This window comes from Bactrocera dorsalis, chromosome 6 (assembly GCF_023373825.1).
Source record: "Bactrocera dorsalis isolate Fly_Bdor chromosome 6, ASM2337382v1, whole genome shotgun sequence".
Lineage (NCBI taxonomy): Eukaryota > Metazoa > Arthropoda > Insecta > Diptera > Tephritidae > Bactrocera > Bactrocera dorsalis.
The window spans coordinates 10,619,670-10,647,450 of record NC_064308.1 but is presented as its reverse complement, the minus strand read 5'-3'; the positions used below and the strand labels follow the sequence as shown (position 1 = coordinate 10,647,450).

The 27,781-nt window shown below is 38.4% G+C and overlaps 2 protein-coding genes and 1 pseudogene across 16 annotated transcripts in view; all 3 read left to right on the top strand.

Moving 5' to 3' along the window:
- The window catches only part of LOC105222874 (tau-tubulin kinase homolog Asator), a 763,131-nt gene that overhangs the window by 487,447 nt on the left and 247,903 nt on the right, over nt 1-27,781 (top strand). For 14 of the 15 annotated variants that reach the window (XR_007423119.1, XM_049459556.1, XM_049459549.1 and 11 more), the window contains one exon: nt 8,649-8,869. Coding sequence is in view for 14 of the 15 variants with exons in the window: in XM_049459556.1 (XP_049315513.1) it covers nt 8,649-8,869 (221 nt within the window). In the remaining variant the exon portion in view is untranslated. The remainder of the gene's footprint in view (nt 1-8,648; nt 8,870-27,781) is intronic. The other variant, XM_049459558.1, reaches the window with a different exon arrangement.
- Nucleotides 1-27,781, top strand: part of LOC125779131 (craniofacial development protein 2-like) — a 409,833-nt gene that overhangs the window by 225,444 nt on the left and 156,608 nt on the right. The window lies entirely within an intron of this gene.
- LOC125779854 (small nucleolar RNA U3) lies at nt 12,896-13,098 on the top strand (annotated as a pseudogene).

Genomic DNA, 27,781 nt, shown 5'->3' with positions numbered 1-27,781 from the left:
GTCATAGGGACCAGCGAAATCGATTCCTGTTGCTGCGAATGGACGGGTTAAGGTGGTACGTTCTGCGGGTAGTGCTGCCCTAATTTGAGTAGTATTGCGCTTTTTGTGCAAAACGCAAGTTTTGCACTGATGAATGGTAGACTTGATGAAGGTTTTCAGCTTCGGTATCCAAAATTCCGAACGCATAAGTCGTAAGACTAGCTGGTTGCCGCCATGAAGGGTTATTAGATGGGTAAATTGGGTGAGTAGTTTGGCTAATCGACTGCTATAGGGTAACGGTTAACGCTCGTTTTATGATAATGCCGTTGAATTGCTCAACCGACCATTAACTCGCATTATTCCTTTGGGATCGATTGAAGGGTTTAGTGTCAAAATTGTACTTTTTTTGGGTATGCTGGTTTTCTGGGTTAAGGCTTCATACTCTTCTTGGAAATACTTTCTTTGGGATAAAATAATTAGCTTCGTGCGGGTAGTGTTGAACTCCTCTGGAGTTATTTCCAACGTCGTGTATGACTGTTGTGTTTTATATTGGGTGACGCATTCGAACAGAATCGGAACAAATATGCTACAACTCGAATGGCTTTGGGTAAGGACGAGAATCTATCCAGGATATCCTCTTGTGTTGTGTTCACGAAGGTTCTGATTGGCCGGAGTTCCAGTGTTGTATCGCTTGATTTTTAGGTAACTGGCCAGTGTATTGAGTCGAGTGTTAACCATTGGGGTCCGTGCCACCAGAGGTTATTATTAACCACTTCCAGAGGTGTGCTTCCGCGAGTAGCTAGATCTGCCAGGTTGTCTTGACTTTCGACGTGAGTCCAATTTTTGGTTCCAACCTTTTCTGCGATTGTGGCAATTCGGTGGGATACAAAGGTTGTCCATGTACATGGGGATTTGTCATGGGTATTTGACGATACATTTTTTGGATATCTGCGTTGAATACGATTCGAAGCATTCGCTATTTTACTACTAGGATTACGAGGTCTGCTTGTAGAATGGGTCCAGTATGTAGTACATCATTGAGACTATTCCTGTTCGAGGTGGGGCATGAAGCGTTGAATACCACTCGCAGTTGAGTCGTTATGCGATCCGGCAGATAATACGTTTTCGTATTATCCGCAGGGTCGTATTCAACTTTGGTCATATGACCGAGTTCCAAATACTCGTTGATGGCCTTGTCGTATTCCGCTTTTATTTCGGGGTTTCTCGACAATGATTTTTCATTTCTAAGAAAATGAGCTAGAGCTATGTGTCTTGAGTTGCCCAATTCTATGTTTTCTGGGGTTTTAAAGGGTAATGTTACCACATAGCGCCCATCTGAGTTTCTGTGGGTCGTATTTTTATAAATTTGCTCACAAACTATATCTGGAGTTGATGGCAGAGGCTTCTTTGGTACTTCTTCAACTTCCCAAAATTGTGTGAGCAACTTGTCTGGGGTCATCTTATTGAAAAATGACATTATTGAGAGTGATAAGGGTATTTCTGGTGTGGGTCCGGATAAATCCACCCGAATTCCGTTTCTTGGGCTAGAAGGGTCCCGAGTACATTTTTCTGTACACCACTGAGTATTATTTGTGGGTACAGGTCACTTCCGATCAATATATCCACTGGTCTGGGTTTATAAAAGTGAGGGTCAGCTAAACTAAAACCGAAATCTGTATTAGTGATGATCGTATTAAGTAAGTGAGTGGGTAAATTATCGGTTAAAGCTTTTAAGATAAACGCGTGTGTTGTTATTTTAAACTCCTTTCTTGTCGGGGAACGAAGGGTGAGTTTAATATTTATATCGATGAGTGAGAAACGCGTCGAAAGTTTTCCAGGATGGTATTTCCGAGTTATCTTCTAGGGTGTCCTCGAATTGATGAAGTAGGGTTTTGGGTAATTTCAATCCGCATAAGAAGATTAAGATGGGGTCCCAGCTACTAGTGTCTATGTACACGTTGTGCAGATTTGTGAGACAATTGTTGACGGTCCTCTGAAGGTGTTTAATCGCGCTTTCACTTTCTTGGGTTGCTTGGGGTAGGTTGAATAAAATTTTCAATTGCGCGTTGACCTGAACTCGCTTGTTCTCATATTGGGATACCAGGTCCCTCCATGCCATCAGGAAACCATCATTTGTTAAGGGTGCGTTTTTAACAATTGCTCTTGCTTCTCCTCGGGTTTTTTGAATCAAATGGAACAGTCTTTCCACGTTGCTGATTTTGTGATTGTTTACGTATATAGCCGTAAACATATCTCGGAATGAAGGCCAGTTTGCGAAATTTCCATAAAATATGTCCATATCACAAGGGGGTATATGAATTGAGGGTCCTATGTCCCGCGATGTATATTCCTCTGAAACTCGTTCTTTTATTGTTGGAGTTGGGGTCTTGAGATCATCAATAGCTTGATTGATGGATCCTAAACATTTTAAATATAATTGATGACCTTTCTGAAACTTTTCCTAGATTTTTGCAAAATCAATAGTTTCACCGGTTTTTTTTTTTGAGTTCTACGAAAGGCATCGTACGACTTGTTTGCCTTGTCATATATCGCGTTGAGTTCAACCCTTTTTATTTCCAGGGTATAAATTGACTCATCTTCGGGTTGGGTGTCGTAATGTTCCTCAATGTATTCGAACAAATCGGAAATACAAAATTTAAACTCTTCCATTATTATTAAAAATTCTCTTAACCGGGTTTACGACGACGAATTAAATTGAAATAAAACAAATAAGAAATTTGAAAAAATATTTCTTTATTTAAGTTTGAATTTTAATAAATTAATAAGCAACGACTTTACTTTTTTGTTCGATGAGTATATTTTGAACCGCAAAATATAATGGGTGAAATTCCGACGAACGAAAAATTTCCTAATGGATCTTTTGAAATTTTTCCTACCGGATCTGTTTTTTGCTTGCTCACACTGCACTTGCAGTCAACGTTAGTTTGTTGTTAGTTGAGCGGGTAAAGAAATAAAACATATATACGTGTGGGTACGGGTGGATGCCAAGCGACGCTACTTGGCTCTCAAAATTATATGCGTATGTATGTATGTCAACGGGTAAGGTGCAAAGCGGAATATGGCAATAACAAAGTTAGCAAATACTTTGTGCTTAATACCGGTTAAGCAAAAGATTTATTTGGAATAGAATATTAATTTTGTTCTTGTTTCACTTTGCCATTTTTTCCGATTTGCACAAATTTATATTATTATATTTTAAATAAATTTTAGTTTGGGTACTTACAATTTTTTCCACTTACATACGTATTTGCTGATTAAGTAGTTAAGTAGTTGATTGGGTGGGTAAAAATTAATCCGGAGGATCCAAAATACGGTTGATTGGGTGGGTGAAAATATGTAAATGTACAAATCCTGATGATCCGAAATCCTGATCCAAACGATGATTAATTGGGTGGGTTTATTTTATTTTATTAGGCAGACAATCCGGCTCGAAGGACCAAAATGTCGGGGTGATCGACGTGAGTTTGCCGATGTGCCAAATAAAATAAAAATGATAAGAAATTGGGGTAACAATTTGAGTTTGTATATTTGAGTAAATATAATATACTAGCTGACCCGGCGAACTTCGCACCGCCCAATTTTTTATTTTTTTTTTGGAAGTCATAGACTCGTATAACCTTACCACAAATAATATAAACTTCAAACAACGCATTTTCATTTAACGTTTTTAATGTTTGTAGCGCAATCTACTGTAACATACCGCACTTACTCAATACCGCTGTTAGCGCCACCAACTGGTGGATAGCTCTTTGCTAATAATAAACAAATAATTTGCAATAAATAAATAATGCGACTATAAGGAGAGTTATAAACTATCCTATCTTTCAAGTTGGACCAAACTGCACACAGTGTTAAAAATTTTCTTAAAATCGGTTCAGTAGTTTAGGAGTCCATCGCAAACAAACAACGTGACACGTGATTTTTATATATTAAGATGTATGTATATAGGTTAATAAACACAATTGGGTGATTATGTGTGGATGTGTATAATTGTATGTTAGTGTACAAAACTAATTACGATTATACTTAATCTAATTATAAATTTATGTGTAACCTGATGTGGTTGATTTTTCCCGCGTTGAGATGATGATTCTGCTGCTGTTAATTCTGCTGATGCTGCTGTGGTTGTTGTTGCTGCTGATATTGCTGCTGCCGCTTTGGTGCCTGAATGTGTCCGTCCGCTTTGCTGATTTATTTCATTGTGTTGATCTGTTGTTATGTTGGCGCTGTTGGGTGTTTTTTGCATTGTCCTCTAATTCGTATTTAGACCAATTAGGAGGACAGTGCAGGCATGTGTTCATTTGGTATGAACAGAATATTTACGTTCAATTCCAATTCAAATACTTTTTTATTTTGTTTTGTTTCGTATTTCAATGTATTCGAAAATCTCATTGGTGTAGTTGTAGGGAAGTTATTTCATACAATTTCTTTCTGCGACGATCCGCACACTCGACACGTCACGAAATTTCACTCGATACGATTACTTGCTCGCTCACGACTGCCGCGATTCGGGCCCAGGTTTCAAAGGGGGTGCTATTCGTCTGATGGAGGAGAAATTCAATAAGTCATTACAAAGGTTTATTTGTCAATTGCATTCAAATGAGTTACCACTACGTCATCTTTTATTACATCTAGATGGAAAAACAATAGAACCTAAAAGCTTTTCAGGCGCCATCGGATCTCTATTACAAACTTGTCGCACAATGTCGGTAGTCGAATGTACTGTTATGCCTACAATATTACCTGAAATAACTAGGGAAGAGCTTAGTACCGACCAAAAGTATTTATACGACATTATGACCGCTATCAGTACTGGTGTATTTTCATATGATTTAGCTAATATGGAAGCTGGAGCCCTTAACCACTCCAGATGGCTGACAACAGCTAATTGAACTCTAAGAATGTATGCCCCTATAATTGACCCAGAAGAAAAGCTAGTTGTATTAGCAACATACGTTATGAAAGTTTATGGACCAATATGGTTTAGAATAAAATGTAATTCTTCATGCATTAACGGAGCCAAAAACATTAACCTAAGTCGTTATTTGAATTCCGATATAAAAGCAATTGGTCTTCCAGAAAATCTTCTCATTGCCATGCTTGGTGATGACAGAGAGATTATAAGAGCTCTTGCATATCAATATCATCGGCATACGCCAGCAGCTGTACACTCTTATAAAAGATTGTACCTGCTCGATTAAGTTCTGCAGCTCGAATAATTTTCTCCAGCAGCAGATTGAAGAAGTCGCACGATAGGGATTCGCCTAGTCTGAAACCTCGTTTGGTATCGAACGGCTTGGAGAGGTCCTTCCCGATCCTGACGGAGCTTTTCGTGTTGCTCAACGTCAGTTTACACAGCCGTATTAGTTTTGAGGGGATACCAAATTCAGACATCGCGGCATAAAGACAGCTCCTTTTCGTGCTGTCGAAAGCAGCTTTGAAACCGATGAATAGGTGGTGCGTGTCGATTCTCCTTTCACGGGTCCTTTCCTAGATTAGGCGCGTGGTGAATATCTGGTCGGTTGTTGATTTACCAGGTCTAAAGCCACACTGATAAGGTCCAATCAGTTTGTTGACGGTGGGCTTTAATCTTTCACACAATATGCTCGACAGAACCTTATATGCGATGTTGAGGAGGCTAATCCCACGGTAGTTGGCGCACATTGTGGGGTCTCCTTTTTTATGGATTGGGCATAGCACACTTAAATTCCAATCGTTGGGCATACTTTCGTCCGACCATATTTTGCAAAGAAGCTGATGCATGCACCTTATCAGCTCTTCGCCGCCGTATTTGAATAGCTCGGCCGGCAATCCATCGGCACCTGCCGCTTTGTTGTTTTTCAGTCGGGCAATTGCTATTCGAACTTCTTCATGGTCGGGCAATGGAACGCCTGCTCCATCGTCATCGATTGGGGTATCGGGTTCGCCTTCTCCTGGTGTTGTGCTATCTCTGCCATACAGCAGGTTGGAGAAGTGTTCCCTCCATAATTTAAGTATGCTCTGGGCATCGGTAACTAGATCACCTTGGGGGGTTCTACATGAGTATGCTCCGGTCTTGAAACCTTCTGTAAGCTGCCGCATCTTTTCGTAGAATTTTCGAGCATTACCCCTGTCGGCCAGCTTATCGAGCTGTTCGTACTCACGCATTTCGGCCTCTTTCTTCTTCTGTCTGCAAATGCGTCTCGCTTCCCTCTTCAACTCTCGGTATCTATCCCATCCCGCACGTGTTGTGGTCGATCGTAACGTTGCGAGGTAGGCAGCCTGTTTTCTCTCCGCTGCGACACGGCACTCCTCGTCGTACCAGCTGTTCTTTTGCACTTTCCGAAAACCAATGGTTTCGGTTGCAGCTGTACGTAAGGAGTTTGAAATGCCGTCCCACAGTTCCCTTATACCGAGTTGTTGACGAGTGCTCTCAGAGAGCAGGAGTGCAAGCCGAGTAGAAAATCGTTCGGCTGTCTGTTGTGATTGCAGCTTCTCGACGTCGAACCTTCCTTGTGTTTGTTGGCGTGCGTTTTTTGCTGCACAGAGGCGGGTGCGAATTTTGGCTGCAACAATATAGTGGTCCGAGTCGATGTTAGGACCTCGGAGCGCACGCACATCTAAAACACTGGAGACGTGTCTTCCGTCTATCACAACATGATCGATCTGGTTGGTAGTTTTTCGATCCGGAGACAGCCAGGTAGCTTGATGTATCTTCTTATGCTGGAATCTAGTACTACAGATAACCATATTTCGGGCCCCGGCGAAGTCGATCAGCCTCAACCCATTTGGGGATGTTTCCTCGTGGAGGCTGAATTTACCGACCGTAGTGCCAAAGATACCTTCTTTGCCCACCCTGGCGTTGAAGTCACCAAGCACGATTTTGACATCGTGGCGGGGGCATCTCTCATAAGTGCGCTCCAAGCACTCATAAAAGGCATCTTCGGTCACATCGTCCTTCTCTTCCGTCGGGGCGTGGGCGCAAATCAGCGATATGTTGAAGAACCTCGCTTTGATGCGGATTGTGGCTAGACGTTCATTCTCCGGAGTGAATGATAGTACTCGGCGACGGAGTCTCTCTCCCACCACGAATCCAACACCAAACTTGCGCTCCTTTATATGGCCACTGTAGTAGATGTCACAAGGACCTACTCGTCTCTGTCCTTGTCCCGTCCATCGCATTTCTTGGACGGCGGTGATGTCAGCCTTTATTTTCACGAGGACATCAACCAGCTGGGCAGCGGCACCTTCCCAATTAAGGGACCGGACATTCCAGGTGCATGCCCTCAAATCGTAGTCCTTATTTCGTTTGCCATGGTCGTCATCGAAAGGGGGGTTTCTCATCCGAGGCTTATAGTTGATTTTCATTGGGGGTGTTTTTTTACGTGGCGGGTCCCAAACCCAGCGCACAACCCTATGCAGGGGATGTTTCGCCTTCTCACGTTAGCTCGCCTTCAAACGGATGTTCTTAGGCTACCCAGAGGATACTTGGTCAAAGACCGGAAGTCGTGAGCTGCTTGAGTCACATGTAAAAGAATCGTTTCTGGCCACTCCCAAGTGAATGGCAATCAGAGAACTTTCCTCACTTGCGTGAACTTCTACACATGACTCCATCCTCCCTTCTCTTCTCTTAGCGTTACTAAAAAACAAACATTCATTCGTTTGTATGAGAAAAATAAAAGGGCTGTTTTTAGGTGTTTTCCGGCAATTATTCGAATTTTTTTCTCCGCAGAAACCATCTCTAAACCTCAACGAACATTTTAAAAAAAGAATTATCAAATTTGGTACAGTCGTATGAATGTTATGAGCGTACATACATTTTGGCGATTCATTTTTATTTATATAGATAGTCTCTTTCTGCTTCAATTCAGCTTTTTGCACGGTCCAAAAGCATGCCGAACGAGTGTTTTAGCGATATTCGGGCCGAACACACCAAACGTTTCAAACTCCAAGGTAGAATGCCGCATTAACGTTTTGGCCGGGTGGAACAAAACCTTTGTGAGCAATGCCCTTGGAATCATAAAAACAAATCAGCATTGTCTTCTCTTTTGACTTCTCCATGCGCGATTTTTTGGCTTTTGACTCGTCCGGTGCCTTCCATTCAGCACTCTGGCGTTTCGTTTTCGGATCATATTGGAAACACCACGTTTCGTCACCAGTCACAATATTATAAAGGAAGTTTTTGTTCTCCCTCTTTAATGATGTCCTTCAAATGTTGGATTCTGAGCAATTTTTGGCCGTCAGTCAATTTGTGCGAAACAAACCGTGCACACACCTTTCGTAAGGCCAAATGTTCAGTCAAAATGCGATACATCGATGTTTTGGAGATGTTCAATTCCATTTCCATGAATTTCAATGACGATTTCGGCTGATTTTTGATGAATTCACTATGGGATTTCCGGTGATCATGGATTTTGATTGGCCCACATATTGATCATTTATGTCCTCACGACCACTTTGAAAACGTTGAAACCACTTGTGCACTCTGCTACAGGATAGGCAATCATCGCCATAAACTTATTTCATCAATTGAGACGTTTCGGTAAAAGTTTTACAATTTTAAAACAAAATTTAATTTTTATGATATAACTTATAATATATATTTATGTTATCAGTTAAAAGGATATTTAAAATATCATTAATTATATATATTTGTCATATCTTTTCAGAGTCCAGACCATAGATCGGCCGGGAAAATGCTTACCGATTCCCAATCGAATTTATTCGAAGATACTAGAGAAACAAACCAACAAGCTGTATTGGTCACTACAGGTGTTGTGAATGCCATAGAACCTCTTCCAGACTTAGACTGTGCAAAATCAACCGATTTTTGTGAGGACGTATCATTTCAACGAAAGCAACATATGCATTCAAGGTCAATACAAAAGAAGTAAGACAAAAATTATGACATCACTAATGCAGATTCAAAATATTAATATATATATATAATATTGCTTCGCGATAAATACAAAATGAACAAACAGATATAATATACATACAGTGACCCAAAAATAGAGGGGCACACTTGTAACGTTTGTGTAAAAACCTCTAAAACTTGTGTACAACTCAACCGATTTTCATAAAACAAACTTTAAAAATAAGGTTTTCAGTTCGTATTTTATTTTCTGAATCAAATTTGTAAATAATTTTCAATTACATAAATTTATGCATAAAATCTACATAAATTACAATTTTTAATTCAAACAAACGGTTGGACAGTAAGAAAATGAAAGAAATAAGGGCAGTTATACTTGTATTAGCTAGTACCCCTTTGCAGCTTATAAAGGTCGCCGCATGGACCGACCAGATTTTTTATGCCTTCTCTTAAAACGTTGTCTCAGATTTCTTCAATAGCTGCGACATATTTGTCTCGAATTACTTCATTCCAATTCAATGTGCGCCAAGAGCTTCACAATGGGATTGAGATGGGGTCTCTAAGGATGTTGTGGCAACAGTTTTTTCATATTATAAATCAATTATTCCTTTATAATTAGTGCCGTATGCTTTGGACCGTTGCCGTTCATGAACGTAAATGTTGCTGGCAACTGTAGTTTAATATGCCCAAGAAACTCATTTTGTTCTTAATAATGCCTTCATTAAGTGGTTAGGGGTAGTCAGAGGCACGACAAAATGAGAGTTTTCAGTATTTTTGAAGTTATACTTCTTATACGAGTTCGGAAAAAGTTGCGATAGATTCAGGTTGCGCAACCTTGTCTGCGAATATGTTCGAGTAGCAAGGGAAGCGGTGACAATCGGCGATCGTTTCTTTCGGCACAGCTCGGATTTTCTACCAACAACACAATGTTGCAATTCTTACTAGTGAGACAATACAGATAATTCCTAAGTTTCTTGAGTGCCCAAACGATTGTTAACATTTCTTTTTTGTTTGTTGAGTAATTTTGTTCAGTTCGCGTTAATGTACGTGAAATGAATGCTATAGGTTTCTTGCCTTGGGACAATACAGCTCCAATCACATAATTGCTTGCGTCTGTAGTTAAGTCAAATCCTTTTCCCAAAATCTGGTTGGAATAATTCTATTTGTTCTTTTAGTTTATTTTTTAGTGTTTCAACTGCTTTAAGTGCTTCGTCATCTAATTTTACATGTACTGAGCTACTTTTATTCTTTGAAATATTACCATTCTCTCCTCGTAGGTAGAGTGTTAATGGTTTCGTTATGGATGCAAATCCTTTTATAAATTTTCTATAATATGAGGCCATTCCCAAGAAAGATCTTAAGTCTTTCAAATTTGTAGGAGTTTTGTACCTATCTATAGCATCTATTTTTCCTGGATCCACTGTAATTCTACCGTTTTTAATTATATGTCCTAAAAATTCTGTCTGTCTTTGAAAAAATTTTGACTTTTCATCCGAGATTTTCATATTGGCTGCGTGTAAAGTGTGTATTATATTGGTGATATCTCTCATATGTACGAGTATGTTGTTCAGGGTTAGCTGAATATATTAGCACAACATCTGAGGATGTCGTCAACGCATCTTTGAAAGATCGACGGTGCGTTTTTCAGTCCAAATGGTAGTCGTTGAAATTCATATTTGGCATTATTTATTGAAAATGCTGTTTTTTCCCTGTCTTCTTTTTTTATTTTAATTTGATGAAATCCTGATTCCAAATCAAACGTCGTGAAGTACTGTGCTTCTCCTAAGTTTTGGAGCATCATGGTGAAGTCCAGAATGGGATATCTATCAGCGATTGCTTGCGCATTTAACTTCTGGAAGTCAATAACCATACGTTTTTTGGATTGCCTTCCTCGTCATTCCCTTTTTTAGAAACTGTCCATATGGGTGAATTGTAGGGGCTTTTGCTTGGCTGTATTATTTCATTATTTAATAACTTTTTTATTTCAGTTTCTACAAATGCTCTATCCGCTTGGGGGTATGGACACTGTCTGACCCAAATAGGATTATTTGTTTTTGTTCTGATTTCGGCCTCTACTGTAGTTACGTAGGGTAATGTTTTACTCTGCTAATTTCTTTTCATTAATTCATTTATTTCTTTTTTATACATTTCTTCTATTATATAATTTTTTTTTTTTTCACAATTAATACATTTCTTTCTGTATCTATCATTGCTTTCATTTGCTTTAAACCTTTAATTCCTACCAAGAAATCGAAATCTTGTAAGGTATCGAGTTTTAAAAATTCTATACTGAATCCTATTCTATTCACTTTCTTTTTGTATTTAATTAATTATTTACCGTGTAAAGTAGCGGCTTGTTTTTTTCTTTCTACCTCTATCCTTTTTCGTGAGGGAATTTTGGATTTACATAATTTTCTTCTGCACCATTATCAATTAAAATATACACTGAGTTACCTTCTTCTGTGGTCCTTACAAGCGTTGGTAACACTTGCCATAGAATAAAAAAATATTCTTCCTGTTCATATTCTGTGTGTGATTGTTGATTGTGTGTAATTTGTTGATCCGTTGATTCTTCGGTTGTATATTAGTATGACTTGTATTATCTCGTTCTCGTTTGTATCCCAATGCTCCTGCTACTTTCTTAAATGGATTTTGATAATTCTGCCGTGGCTGCGGATTTCGTGGTGGTTGTTGCTAATTCTTGTTGTAACCTTGTCTCGTTGGTTTACGGAATATGGTGGATGAATCGATATCCATTGGTTCAACTGGGGGTTGTTGTTGACAAGAATAATTATTCTGATGTTGATTGCTGAAATTATGATTCTGATGATGGTTGTATCGTGGAATGTACTCGAGGTTCTGATGACGTGAATCATGTTGCATTGTACGGGCGATACTGTAAGCATCTGCTAATGTTGTGCAGGCTCGTGCATAGATGGCATTCTTGATAGCTACACTTCTCAGTCCCGTGACGAATGTTCTGATTGCTTTAGCTTGGATTTCTTGTGTCAATACTTGGACTATTCGCTCATCCTTGTGTTTCATCTCAATCTTGGATAGCACTACATTCAATGCTTGGTTCAGATTGTCATAATATACATGCAGTGGTAGTTCTTTTTGTTGTGTTTTCGTCATCTCTTCCTCCAAAACGTATATTGGTCGTTTGTCGGCATAGGAATCGTCTAGCCTATCAATGATGTCTTGGAAGTTTCTCTTTACGTTGTGGTTGATCAGGATCTGTGCTGCTTAGCCAGTAATTTTTCCTCTGATCATTATTAATGCTTGGACATATATATTATGTCCTTCGAATTGTCGTATGTCTTCCTTTAATATGGTTGCTACTTTCCACCAATTCCTGTATTCGTTCATATCATATTCAGATCCACTTCTTCTGGTCTGGTGTAAGAACATATTGAAGTTATACTTCTTATACGAGTTCGGAAAAGGTTGCGATACATTCAGGTTGCGCAACCTTGCTCAATATGAATCTAACGCAACCTTGTCTGCGAAGATGTTCGAGCAGCAAGCGAAGCGGTGACAATCGGCGATGGTTTGTTCGTTTCTTTCGGCACAGCTCGGCTTTTCTACCAACAACACAATGTTGCCATGCTTATGTTGTTGTTGTTTTTGTAGAACAATGTTTCAATTTTTGGTTGGTGACATATTCACATGTGTGCGCATATCGCTCATTTGCTGCAAGACCGGCATAAGTCAAAAAAATCGATTCGCCAGAAAACGCGTTTAAAGTTTTCAACTTACTACAACCTTACACGGTGACTCCAACCTTACACCTCTTCTCAAGCGGAGCATATAAGAGGTATTCATATGAATTTTTCACTCAACATGAAGTATGATATAACGAACAAATCTGCAGCATTAACTCAAAAATCACGTTTTTTGAATTATGCCGGTCTTGCAGCAAATGAGCGATATGTATGTTTGTATGCTTGTGCATTATTGAAGTTATATTTCTTTTTCTTTCGTTTGTCTTTCATTTCTGCGAATTCTCAACTATTTTGCGTATCTTTTGGTTGAAAAATTAAGGCTATACTTTACAGGATCATTTCTGTAGTTAGTCTTCATTTACATTTTTTGGAAATCGACCCGCGATGACGAGGTATATCGTTTTTTCTGACAGCGTGAGGGTTAAGAAGTTCATTTCTAATTTTGTCTTGTGGCATATTAGAAATGATGTTTCTTCGAAAATCGTTCGCTTACAACGGATAAAACGACTTCTGAGTGGTGATTTTAATGAATAAATTTTTTTTTGGTTGAAATGCTCTGCGTTGGCCGTTAAGCGGCAGTTAAGACTATACTTCTCAGGATCATTCATTCCTTTCATTTCTTCAAAAAAATTAATGACCTTTAGAAATATGCATATTTGCATTATTTCGTTGTCATTTCCATATTCGTAGCAATAGAATTTCTATGGTATAAGTAAAGTAATGGCCGCCGATTGTCACCCCTTGCCGCTGTTGCAGCTTCGCCTAAAAACATGCGTAAATATGTATGTATGTATACGTATGATCGTGAATACATATCGACGCAGATTTTTGCGAGAAGCACCAGAAAGTTGCGCAATTTATGCTTTTAGCTTTTGCCATCGTCGCGAAAAGATGACTTGTTGGCAAAGGCATGCTCGGGGAGATGTTACGGCCTCTGTTTCTATGAATAAAGCGAGATCGCTTGTGGAATTTGCGCCTGCGTTCATGAATGAAATCGTTTTTGTTGTAAAATTTACTACACTTATTCTTCTCCAATTTGGCTGCCATATTGGCTTGTGAAGATCAATTTTTTATTGGTGACATATTCATATGTGTACGCATATGTATTTTTTTTTTTTTATAGTAGGAGGAAGCATCGAAAGCCGGAGTGCGGGACTTTAATCCGCTAAACCTAACCTACTCCCAACTCAAGACTCTCCCACGGAATCACCAGATAAGTTATTACTTCATGGGAGTGACAAGACATTTTACGTCTCCTCTATAGCACAGACGGACTGACGCCTATTCTGCTGTAACTGTCTTAATATTGTCATGATGGAAGTAGCCGCTTCGTGCTTTTCACCGTTAAACTACCACCTAGTGCTGTTTCTAGCTTTCCCCTTATGGTTAGAAACCGAGGACAATGGAAGAACACGTGCTCAGAGTCTTTTATTGACTCCGTACACATCGAACAATACGGACTGACGTCGTTTTGAAATTTATATAGATAGCCTCTGAAGCACCCATGCCCGCTTAATATTTGGGTCAGGTGGAAATCCAGGTCCCCATGTCGTCTACTTATCCACGTATGGATGTCAGGTATAAGTCTGTGGGTCCACTGTCCTTAAGTTGAGGTTTGCCACCGTTGCTGCCATATAGTTATGCTCTTCTTTCTCTCTTCTCTCTTTTGAATTTCTGTAAGTGGCGCTGATAGCTCATATAATCTCGTGAGCTCGTCACCCTGGATGTCTATGGGCAGCATACTAGCTAGTACTTCAGATGCTTCGCTGGAGATAGTTCGGAAAGCACTTGTTACTCTTATTGCTGTGAGTCTATGCACCGCATTTATTGGTTTGGCATATGCTTTTATGTTTAGTGCCTGTATCCATACTGAAGCTGCATATAGTACAACTGAGCTCATAGCTTTTGCGATTAGAATTCGGCGACTGGAGCGCACACAGCCTCTATTTGCCATCATTCTTGATAAGGCGTTATAAATCTTATTTGCTTTATTTGCTATGTTTTCCAAGTGCTGCTTGAATTTCAGTTTGGAGTCCAACATTACCCCTAAATACTTCAACTGTGGTTGTGAAGTGATTACGCACTCTTCTATAGTGAGAGTTATTTTTTCCTCGATTTTTCTAGTGCTTATGAGCAATACCTCTGTTTTGTGCTCAGCCAGTTCCAAACTCTTGGAAGAAAACCATTGGCGTAGACTATTTATGCATTCATTACATTTATTTTGTAGGTCATCAAGTTGTTTACCTACTGCTACCACTATAAGGTCGTCTGCGTATGCGATTAGCTTAACGTTTTTAGGATGTGGGATTCTCAGCACCCCATCATAAACTAGATTCCATAAGAGAGGGCCTAAAACAGATCCTTGTGGTACTCTGCTTGTAATAGGGTAGCTCTTTATGCCTTCGGTGGTGTCGTAGATCAGCATTCTATTTTTAAAATAACTCCTAATATAGGGCTTCGAATATATTCTCCCATTTGGCAGAGTTGAATGCATTCTTCACATCCATGGTGATCAGCGCACAATATTTTTTTGTACCACCTTTCCATCTTTTGCCACTTACTGCTCTTTTCGCAGTGTCGACAACTTCTTTTAGTGCATCGGTAGTAGACCTCTGTTTTCTGAAGCCGTATTGTCTTTCTGATAGTCCGCCGGCTTCCTGGATTGCAATCTCCAAGCGGTTTCTTATTATGCTTTCGTACACTTTGCCCATTGTGTCAAGCATACACAGAGGTCGATACGAAGAAGGTTCATCTGGTGGTTTTTTGGGTTTTGGGATTAAGACCAGACGCTGGACTTTCTAGGGATCGGGGAACATCCCTTCTTTTATGCATGCGTTGTACATTTTTGTAAAAAGAGTGGGCTTCGAAATTATGGCTACCTTTAGAGCTCTGTTTGGAATTCCGTCGATATCAGGCGCTTTGTTGTTTTTGATTTTTTTGGCTATGGCCAATAGCTCTTCTCCTGTAACGAGTAGGGGTGATACAGCAGCTTCATTTCGTTGTTCAGCGTTAGTAATCGGTTCGTGCGTCGGAAATAATGCCTCGACGACTTTTTTCATGAACGGAGCGCATTGGGGTTGCTGTCGCTTATTTTTGAATTTGGACATGCAGAATTTGTAAGCAGATCTTTTCAAAACAGTTTTTCATTGCTACGGATTATAGCTGACTTTAGAAGCTTCTTATGGGTTTTAAAAACTTCTTTAAGACGGTTTTCGTTTTCGCCACTTTGATTGCGTTGTAGGCGCCGTCGGGCTGAGTGGCAGAGCTTTCTCAGCGTGGCAATTTCTTCATTCCACCAGTATACCGGTTTTCGATTGTTATTGTATCTCGTCCTGCGCATAGTTGCGTCGCATGCTGCAACTAGTTTCTTTTGCACAGCGGATACTAAGTCGGTAGCGTCTTCGCCTGGTGCTATTGCTGCTCTCCAGGCTGTCTCAAAAACGTCGGTGTCAAAATCTGTTTGCTTTCAGCTTCGTTTATGTGTAGTGTTACTGCGTGGGGGTTCCTGGTCTCGCGAGAATAAAACTTCTGCGAAGATTGCCATATGGTCACTATTTGTGAACATGTCTGACACCTTCCACTTAATGTGTCTGCTTAGTGCGTCATTTGCAAACATCAGGTCTATTACAGAGCCCTTATTTCCTTTTTGGTAAGTATTTTTTGTGCCACTGTTCATTATTGTGAGGTTGGTTTGGCTCAGGAATTCCAAAACTAGGCGCCCACGGTGGTTTGAACTTCTGCTTCCCCAGGCAGTAGACCATGCGTTAAAATCGCCTGCCATTATTATCGGTGATTTTCCTCTGCTTTCTAATGATAATTCTAGGAGGAAGTCTTCAAATTCTCTAACGGACGCACTGGGACGAGCATAGCAGCTTACGTAATAAATTCCCCCAATTTGCGCCCATGTAAAGCCATTTTTTGCTTCTCTGCAGCAAGGTGTGAATGTTTGTCCATTGCAGGACCATATTGCTGCTTTGCCACTTCTGTCTGTAATCCAAGTGCTTTCCGAACATTGGGAATATTGCTCACTCAGTAAGACGACATCAATGTTTCTTTCTATTACGGTTTGTTGCAGCAGTGCTTGTGCTGCAGCGCAGTGGTTTAGGTTTAGCTGCAATGTTCTCATTTCTCCATTGTCTTTAGCAACTCGACGTATTTGGGACAAGTCGTACTTAGAACCGAATGTTCTCCTCGGTGTGTTAGTGCATGCTTTTGCAACATGTCCCGCGCTTCCACAACTTGTGCAAAGGGAGGTCCTGTCGATCAGACTGCAACATTTACGCACCATGTGACCTGGATGGAAGCATCTGTAACAACGAGAAACAGGGCAGTACTCCCGGAGGCGACTGATCGACCACCCAATCTTTACTTTGCCAACTTTAAGGGCAGTCTTGGCATCTTGGGCATGCAGGGATATAAGGGCTATTTGAGTGCCGCTTCTTGTTTTCCTCATATTTTTAACATTTGCTGGTCCTATGTTTTGTATTCCGCACTCTTTTTGTAATGCGAAACAAATTTCTTCTGGAGTAGTTATCTCATCCAGATCTTTGCACATTATAGTGACGTTGTGTGTTTTTGGTTGTACTACTGCCATCTCGCCAACCACTCCCTCTAGGGCGCTCTGAAAAGTTTCAGCTTTTTTGTCTCCTTGGCTTTTTAGCTCTATAAGCAGGTCTCCTTTGAGAGTTTTCCTGATGTAGGTCACGTTCGAACCCAGTTCCTCGAGGCCGCTGTCACCTTTAATTTTACGGAGGATGTCTGCAGGCCTCTTCTTTTTCCCCACTTCTACCCATATCTCGGGTGCTGGCTTATCTGCTGCAGTGTCTTTAATATTTGTTTTGATGACTTCACTAAAAGTTCCTTGCACTTTTTGAGCCATGTTTTTTGGCTTCTTCGTAGGTGGTAGAAAGCCTGATGTCTCCCGTGCTCTGTTTGGGGTATTTTGGGGCGATACTTGTGACGCTTTCCCTACCATCACTATTTTCGAATGGATTTCGAGATTTTCTGTTTTGCCATACAAGTATGTTATGCTGCTTACAAGCTCTCGCATGGCTTGGTTTATGTGTCTCTGTCCGGACATCATATTCTCGAGCTCCTTTATTTTTCTGCCCAATTTGCAAAAAATATTAGTAGTTTCTCTACTTTGCGCTCTATCGGTTTTGCCACTCTTGTTCTCGTTGTCGGCAGATTCACTATTTTTTATTGGTCCAGCAACGGTGGACTCCTCATTTTTGCCATTTGGCGGCGTTCTTGCAATTTTTAAAATCCTCCGAAAAGGATTTACTGGTGAGCACCCAGACTATTCTCAGAGGCCATACCTCACTAGAAAATAGTTGGGGACACCGGCCAACTAGTCCGTTCAGTCTCTTCCTCTTAAGTCTGATATAAATTTTCGATGGTTGACAACGCCAAAACCGAAAGGGAATGCAAAAAACAAAACAAAAGGAGAAAGAAGAAAAAGAAAAGGGGAAAAACAGCTGATGTCTCCAGCCACAACGGCAAAACAAAATTTTTTATAACCACGTTGTGCCTGGATTGCTGTTCTCAGGGGAAACAATTTTATTAAAAAAACAAATTTTGCCGCGGAAAAAAATGGACAGGTACGTAAAATAATTTGAAATAAGATACAAAAATTGTACTTATCTTTTTTGATTTTAATTGCCCACTTGCGTCCGTCGCCTGATTGTTATACGTGAAAACAAATTTAGCCAAAGCTGCCTCAAAACACTTGGAAAACTATGCAAAACACTGGACCGCACAAAAAACGCGTCCACCTTACACAATCACAAAAAATGTACGCATATGTATGTTTGTATGCTTGTGCATTATTTGTTCGGCAATGTATGCAAATATATGTACATATAAGTACATATGAATGTATGAACATGCAAGTCAATGCGCGCACATGTAATAAGTATATTGATAAGTGATGAAAATATGATTTCAATTTCTGAACACGCACATGCGTATACATACACTCATATGAGCATGTGCAGATACACAAAATAGGATAGAAGATGTATGCCTTTCAACATCGTATACTATACAAATAAATATTTTTCTTATATACATATACATAATATTGCTGTGATAAATTTAATTTCTATTAGTAAGAAAAATATTTATTTGTATAGTATACGATGTTAAAAGCAAAAAATTAAAAATTTATTCTGTCGAGATTTGAACCTGTGTTAGCATCTTGACTTTCCAAGCGTTTGCCACCAACACCACCATCGACGCTTAGGTTGCACTGACTTAAGTATGGTTTGATTATGCATGTAAGAAACATACGATGGTTCTAATAATTTTGTTTAAGTATAGAAATATGCTTTTGTAGAACATTTGCTTTCGCAAACATACAGACAAATGTGCAAACGACATAATATATGTATGTATGATTGTTTCGCATTTTGCTTCTGAATGTCACTAAGAAGTATAACTTCTTCCGCACGTAGGGACTCCACGCACCTTTTTTTTTGCTACTAAATCATGTTATTTTACAAAAGTAGTAATATGGAATTACATTATTATAGGATGTGTTGACTTGAAGTCACGAAAATTTCAAAAAAAAAATTAATTTCCAAGGTTATAGTTGTTTGTGTTGAACCTGTTCCAAAAAAAGGTACTTGCGTTGACAAGTATAAGTCCTTGAAGATTCATCTGAAAACAATCGGACAAAACAAATTAATTTTATAAATAGATAATCCCGGGCGTGATCGAAAGATTTTATTTTTTTTTTTCAAAATTAACAAAATGTCTGCCGCCATGTTTTTCTATGTTTTTGCGAAAAAATCAATAGTTAATTGGTCTTAAAAAATCGAAATTTTTGAAAAAGTAAAAAAACTTCGATCAGGCCAGAGTTTATTATGTACTCTAAAAGCTGTATAAATTTCATTAAAATCTACTGAACGTTTTTCGAATTACAGTTGTCACCGATTCAAAAAACATAGTTTTGAGAAAAACGCGTGTTGCGCCAAGCGACACTTTTAAACATAATAACATTTTTAAACATAATAGTAAACTAATGTATATGAACTAATTTTATATTAAATATTGAATTAAAATATTAAAGTGTATTTTTATATAAAGTACTCACCCTAATAATACTGTTTTATATACTCACCATACTGTAACGAAATGAATTCTACTTACCCCTTTTTTGTAAATACATACTTACGCGTCCCGTTAGTTTAAGCCGTTAGGTTAAGGTTTAGGCTAAGTCATAAAATTCCTGGAATAAAGAATTCAATTGTGTAAGAAGAACATTCGCGAGCGGTCGCAATCGCAATTTATTTAATCGGCACAGACAATTTCATTTTATTTTAGTTCACGCATTCCCAAATAATTAACTCATCTCAAAAAAGCTTGAGATTTTTCAACGCGTTTAAACTTTCACACTAGCGTTTTGAAGTGCCCGAGCTCCCTTTTTTTATTTCTCGAATAACTCAAAAACTAATTATCGGATCAACGTGAAGTTTTCAGGGAATATTTTTAAGATATTACACTTAACGATAATGCAAAAAAAAATATTTTTTTTAATTCTAACTACCCCTAACCCCTTAAAACAAAACAAACTGTCTCAATCAACCGCCTCATCATTTCCCCACAAACTTTTTAGTTTATAATACTAACTACATTAGCCTCATTGAGCGGCTCTCTTCTCTTCTCCAGACAAAATAGTAATCGTGAGAGCTAAATAAATTGAGTTTTTCTTTGAAAAGTTTTAAATTACACTAGATATCAACAGAAATGAAATGGTTATGTACCCAGCGACAATTGATAGGAGCTGTAAAGTACAAAATAAGCATCAGCACCGTTTAACAATTCAAAACCAATGACAAGATACACGTTATAACAAATCCTTACTATACATATGGTTTAATCGCGGATATACCTTGCTAAAGGCAAAGCAAATTGCTTTAAAACTGAGTGAAGAGTATTGGCCAGACGGTACAGTGTTGGTGCCAGAAAAATGCTCTCAGTATCTGTAATGCACCACATAATACGTAAGATGCGCATAAAAGCTTCATAATGTATTCTAACGTCAAATAAGCCTAGGACCCTGAAAAAATAAGACACGACTGCAATTTTATACCAACGGAAGCCTTTTGGAAAAAATACTAATTGATCTTAATTAATCTATTAAAGGATAATAAACACATTCTATACTACTACTTTCCTCAATTAATTGAACATCTCTCAACCATATCGGCATTCTTCTTCTTCACTAGCGTGGAAACCGCTAACGCGGTTATAGCCGAGTTAACAACAACGCACCAGTCGTTTCTTCTTTTCACAAGGTGGTGCCAATTGGAGATTCCAGGTAAAGCCAAGTCTTTCTCTACCTAGCCCTTTCAACAATCTTTCTCTTCTCTGCTTCCCCCGGCGGGTACTGCGTCGAATACTTTCAGAGGTGGAGTGTTTTCATCCATTCGAACGACATGACCTAGCCAGTGTAGGCTCATCGTTCCATCGCGATATTCGCCGTGACCAACGCGCAATAGACCATAAATCTTTCGCCGAACTTTTCTCTCGAAAACTCGTAACGTCAACTCATCAGATGTTGTTATCGTCCATGCCTCTGCACCGGTGGGGTGCAATAAGGCCATACGCAATAAAGCCATATTGGTAATAAAGCCATATTATTTTGGTAATAAAGCCATAAATCCTATATGGCTTTGTATCCAATTGCAATAGGTAATTAAGCCATATGGCTTTATTTCGCTTTCAAATTTGTTTCTTTCTTAGCTTAGCGGCTCTATTTGATGGACGCCACTTTCAGTATTGTTCCGCAATGTGGATACAAACAACTCCTAATAATTAACAATTAACGCGCATGTAAGTATACAGGAAATAAATATATCTGCATTAGGGCGAAGTTGAGGCCAGCGGGGCGCGGCGCCCGGAGTTCTACGCGAAAATACACCCCAGTGTTGGACCGACTAGAGTTATTTTTTTTGAAGCGCGGCCGAAGGCCGCCCACGCAAAAAGGAGTTCTACGCGAAAAGAATTTGATACACCCCAGTGTTGGACCGACTAGAGTTATTTTCTTTGAAGCGCGGCCGAAGGCCGCCCACGCAAAAAGGAGTTCTACGCGAAAAGAATTTGTATATTCGCCTATTACAAGATATGGCTTTATTTCTCATTCGTAAAATTTTTTGTATGGCTTTATTTCTCTTTCCCATTGGAAATAAAGCCATGTGGCTTTATTACCAAAAAATATGGCTTTATTGCCTTATGGCTTTATTGCGTATGGCTTTATTGCACCCCACCCTCTGCACCATATAGCAGGATGGGAATAATGAATGACCAATAGAGTTTGGTTTTTGTTCGTCGAGAGAGCGGTTTATTTCTCAAGTGCCTAATCAGTCTAAAGAAGCACCTGTTGGCAAGAGTTATCCTGCGTTGTATCTCGACAGTGTTGTTGCTGTTAAATCTGGTTTCAAGAAAGACGAAATTATCTACAATTTCGAAGTTATGACTGCCAACAGTGACGTGGGTACCTAGTCGCGAGTGCGACGACTGTTTGTTTGCTGACAGGAGATATTTCATGCTGCCCTCGTTCACCACCAGACCCATTTGCTTCGCGGCCTTATCCATTCTGAAGAAAGCAGAACTAACGGCGCGGTTGTTAAGGCCAATGATCAATATCATCAGCATACGGCAGCAGCTGTACACTCTTATAGAAGATTGTACCTTCTCGGTTTAGTTCCGTGATGTATAGGAGGCTTATCCCACGGAAGTTATCGCAGATTGTAGGGTGGAATCTGGTTCGCCTTCTCCTGGAATTGTACTTTCACTGCCATTCAGCAGACTGGAGAGGTGTTCCTTGCTAAATTTTAGTATGCTCTAGGCATCGGTGACTAGATCTCCTCCTTGGGTTCTATATACAAGAGTATACACTGGTCTTGAAACCTTCTGTAAGTCGCCGCGCATTTTTTGTCGGCCAGCTTGTCAAGCTCTTCATACTCATGCATTTCGGTCTCTTTCTTTTTCTGTCTGCAAATGCGCCTCGGTATCTATCCCATCCCGCACGTGTTGTGGTCGATCGTAACGTTGCAAGGTAGCTAGTCTGTTTTCTCTCCGCTGCGACACGAAATTCCTCGTCGTACCAGCTGTTCTTTTGCATTTTCCGTAAACTTATAGTTTCGGTTGCCGCCCTACAGTTCCCCTATACCGAGTTGTTGACGAGTGCTCTCAGAGAGCAGGAAAACATAAACAGAAAATTGTTCGGCTGTCTGTTATGACAGTGTTATAATTGCGGGTGCGGGTGCGAATTTTGGCTGCAACTCTGTAGAGACAGCCAGGTAGCTTGACGTATTTTCTTGTGCTGGAGTCCAATATTACAGATAACCATATTTTTGGCCTAATGAAGTCGATCTGCCTCAACCCATTTGGGGATGTTTCCTCGTGAAGGCTGAATTTACCGACGGTTACGCCAAAGATACCTTCTTTGCCCACCCTGGCGTTAAAGTCACCAAGCACGATTTTGACATCGTGGCGGGGCAGTTTTCATAGGTGCGCTCCAAACGCTTATAGAAGGCATCTGTGGTCACATCGTCCTTCTCTTCCGTCGGGGTTTTGGCGCGAATCAGCGACATGCTCGCTTTGATGCGGCTGGACGTTCATCCACCTGAGTGAATGATAGTACTCAGCGACGGAGTCTCTCTTCCATATCGGCTTTGCTAAGATAGTATTCATGCGTAACTATTTTTTTAATATCATTATTCATGCCTTATAGGTTTTTGAGGGCATCCTGACCTGATCTTAGACATTTTTGTTTAAAACAAACAATTTCCAGAAGAAAATAACAGATGCTTTAAGTAACTAGGTTGTTTAAGTAAGGTTGAGCTAAAAAAAAAGAAACATATTGAATTATTTGGTCTTAGTCAATAACACATTAATACGATATTTTATTGAAATTTTTCATCTGTATTATAACAATTTTTAATATAATACATTTCTTTCTTGTATGTATTTCTTGCATTTGGTTTGTGTATATGCATATAGTTTGCATACATTACGTACATTCGATATCTTATATATGAAAATAAGTTGAGTTTTTGTCTGTTCGCTATAGCTCACTAAACCGTTGCATGAAATGAAAATTGGCCTGATCCACTTTGAAGGAAATCCAGTGAGGATGGTTTGTAAAAAAAATTCAGCAAATGTTAATTTTAAACCCACTTACGAGCGTAAGTTTCCAAAAAGTGACTTTTTCATACAAATATTATATTTTTTAAATTTTTTTTGTTTTGTTTTCCAATTGATTTATTTCTAATTTTTTTGAATCGTTTAATTTAAAAAAAAAAATCGCAAATAAATGATTTTCAATACAATATAAACTCAACTTTCTTCTCATTTCAAAACACATACTTTTACGCAGGATAACGTCTGCGGTGTCACTAGTCTAGTATACATATGTATGTATATTAAATATTGTTGATCTAGACCAGTGGTTCCCAACTATTTTTTTCTCTACAGCCCACTTTGAGAATAAATATTTTTTTAGCGCTCCCATTTTTTCACATATGTATTTAAAAACTACTATAACTTCAAATTAATTATTGTGACCTATATATGTGTATTGACGGAGAATTCTAAACGAAACTTTTACTATAACCAGCAACTTGAAACCTGAGTGCAGTTGGTAACATACAACGGCGCTTAGGTCTCAAGTTTACTCTTACGGGCTTCACCTGCCAATAAGAATGATTATTAAAACACAACTTTATAGTATTAAAACAGAGAATCTTTTATAAAAAATCAAACTAAAATAATCGATCCATATATAAAAACTAATGTGAAGGATGAATCTGATGCTGTTTAATAAGTTTGTTAATATCAGGTTCCAATTTACTCAAGAACAGTCGCAAGTCGGTAACAAGCAAACGATTTTTATTTTTAGTAAGCAGTGTTGTCACAGCACTAAATCCACGTTCACACAAATATGACGATGAGAATGCTATCAAGAATCGTTGAACGATTAACCACAATCCAAGGTACAATAGCGAGATCGGTTTTTGTAGCCAAAATTCTTGGTAACCATTTTTGAACTTGATTTTTATTTCCTCGTTTGTTGTCAATTCTATAAGTTCTTCTGCAGGTGTTGGCAGTAGGCAAACAATTCGTCGTTACTGCATGATACTGATAAATTCGGAAAATTGTGGAACTCACGTCTGCCCAGATTCTTTTTGTGTAGAAGCAGTTTGGCTGCGAAAGCAGCAACGACGTTTTTTGTTTTAATTAAATTTAGTTTATCGCCTTGCAGTTGGAGATTCATGTCGTTGAACAATTTATACAGGTCTGTCATGTAAGCTATATCATTCTTTGATATTATGAGCTAGTCTTGAAATTCTGTATCTTTACTTTCCAAGAACTCTATAACAGAGTCAAACAGGTTGTAGAATCGAGTCAGACAATTGCCTCTTGATAGCCAACGAACTGCAGTATGAAACAACAAACGATTGAAATCCTCGTCATTAGTAACACAAAGCTGATGAAATAATCTATCATTCAAAGAGCTGTTGCGGATTTTATTGACTGCTTTGATGACATATTGCAGTGATTGAAATAGTTTTTCACTTAAGTTTCTAGCAACAAAATGTTGTCTATGAATATCGCAATGTCCAAAAATATGAATTCTTATTTTTCCTAGAAATATATTTGTAAAAAAAAGATCTTTCTCCTTTTCGTATTATCTTATTTTTTCCAGAAATACATTTGTAAAAAAGGATCTTTCTCCTTTTTTTATTATCTTATTTTTCCCAGAAATACATTTGTAAGAAAGGATAAAGATCCTTTTTTTTATTTTCCGCATAAAAGATTTAAGGAGTTCAAAAGCTCAAAACGTGCGCTACATCAGCTACCTACCCGACGTCATTTCGCAAGCGATAAAATAAATTTTTCAAGAGCTCTAAGCATGCGCTACATCAGCTCGAACCTACCTACCCTACACCTTTGCGCAAATGATTATATTAAGACAGCAAATGCCCACATACAGATTTGGCAAAAGCAATAGCAATACGTTTGACAGTTAGTATTCTATAAGACATGATTTTCATTTTTTCTATACTCAATAAAATAGGACAGATATGTGAACTAGGTGTAGAGAAATATAGAACTGAGTTTGAGCAATCTTTTAATTCATATTAGTTGATGTTCACAAGTTGTTGTTGAGAGTCGAGAGCTTATGTAGTCGTTGTCTAAGAGGCCTCCTAGCTAAATAAAATTACAAATAACCTCCAGGCCTCTACAAAACGCCCCCATTTTCTTTCTGGGTCTCTTACCGCCCCCCTTGACACCTGTAGCGCCCACAATGGGGCGTTATCGCCCACTTTGGGAAACACTGATCTAGACGGTCTCTCCTGAATGATATTTAAACATTAGTCTCTTTAAATCACTTGAATATTGATGACGCATCTTTCGCGGTAAATTTGAAAACATTTTTTCTCAATATTTCTTTATTTATTGGATCTGCTTACTTTTTAAAGCTTAACTGTTAGTTATAAAGTCTTAACTCTATTTAAAAACTGGACAAGCTCAAGCACGTAATCGAGCTGTTTTGGTGATACCTTGCTCTTTAGTAGGCAGGCATAGTTCTTCTGTTTAGGCGAGTTTGATCGCAGGAATGGCTCAAAGCATTATCCAAGGGGTTGTTCTAAACATTTTTGATTGTAACCTTTGCATTATATCAATATTGGTTGCACAGGTCGTACCCCAAAGTTGAATGTCATACATCCAAATCGGTTTTATCACCCCATTATATAAAAGCACTTTCTTGTCTAAGCTAAGTTTCGAGTGTTTGTTTAAAAGCCAATTTAAATTTGCGGCTCTTATCTTCATGCAAGTTATTTTACTAGAGATATGTATGTTTTCTCCACGTGACCTTTCTATCTATGTGAATACCAAGATAAGTTACTTCGTTCGCTTGGGGTACTAAAATATTGTTCATTTTGGCTGCCGCACATTGGGGTAAAATGTGTCGATTTTGGAGATTAATTCAAAAATCAAAATTCAAGGTACAAGTAAATTTTTGGTATCAAACAAAAGTAGATAAAATTCTACATCACTAACTGAACAAATATTTGGCAAAAAAATTACAGTTTTCTTGTAATAATCTCTGAAAATTGCAAGTTTATTTCTTTTTGTATGCGCACAGTGATATACGTGATTTTTTTCACTTTTCGAAGTTTTTTATTTTCTTTAACTGGACAAATCTTGAGAAAATTGTAATGGAGCCTTCTTGTTCAGGTAATTTAGTAAATACAAAAAGATTTCATTTGTGTTTTTACGTGTCTGTAAGTATTTTATTTTTTTTTTGGGCGAAAGCCTTAAAATATTGGGAGTTAAGCGGGGTAAAGCAAATCTTGTTTCTGGCTGTTGTAGTTTCTTTTTGTAAAAAAAAAGTTGCGCAAATACTGCGCACTTTCTCAGTATATACATTTCTTTATGCCAACTGCCTGGTCAAATATACACGAATTTCTTAAGGCAGAAGAAGAACAAATACAGCAATTGCAAAAAAAAAGGTTTGTTATTATTTCTGTTGTTCAGTGGATGCCTGTTTGCTTTGTTCACACCCTACGTTACGATAAGCGGTAGTTTAAATGCATAAGAACATATTCCGGAATAGTCTAAAATTCGCGTTTTACTTACATATGTATAATAATAATCATCACATACATTTTTGAAAAAAAAATTTTGATTTCTTACATTTTGTAATAATTAATTAATATGGCATAAGGTTCTTATCTAAGGTTTAGAGTATATGTAAAATCATGATAACCGACATTGTTTTTTCACCCGTAATTATTTACTAATGTTTGAATGTCATGTGCAGTCGAGAGAAATAACAATAGTGATGTATATTTAACTAACATGGTAAAAGCGATATCGACTGTTGCGTCAAGCGACATATCTACAAATTTATACCTAAAATAAAAATAATAAATGAATTATAAAATATTGAATTATAAAAATTATGAAATATTGAATTGTTATAAATTAAGTTAAGAAAATCTATTATAAAATACTTACCCTAACAATGTTAAATATACTCACCTTAATCTATTACCATAATCTGTTACAATATTGAAAGAAAAGTTGAAGATTATTATACTTACCCCTTATTGATACATATTTATTTTACCACTAGTTTAAGCTGTTAGTTTTAAGATTTAGGCTTAGCAATTAGTTTAAGAAA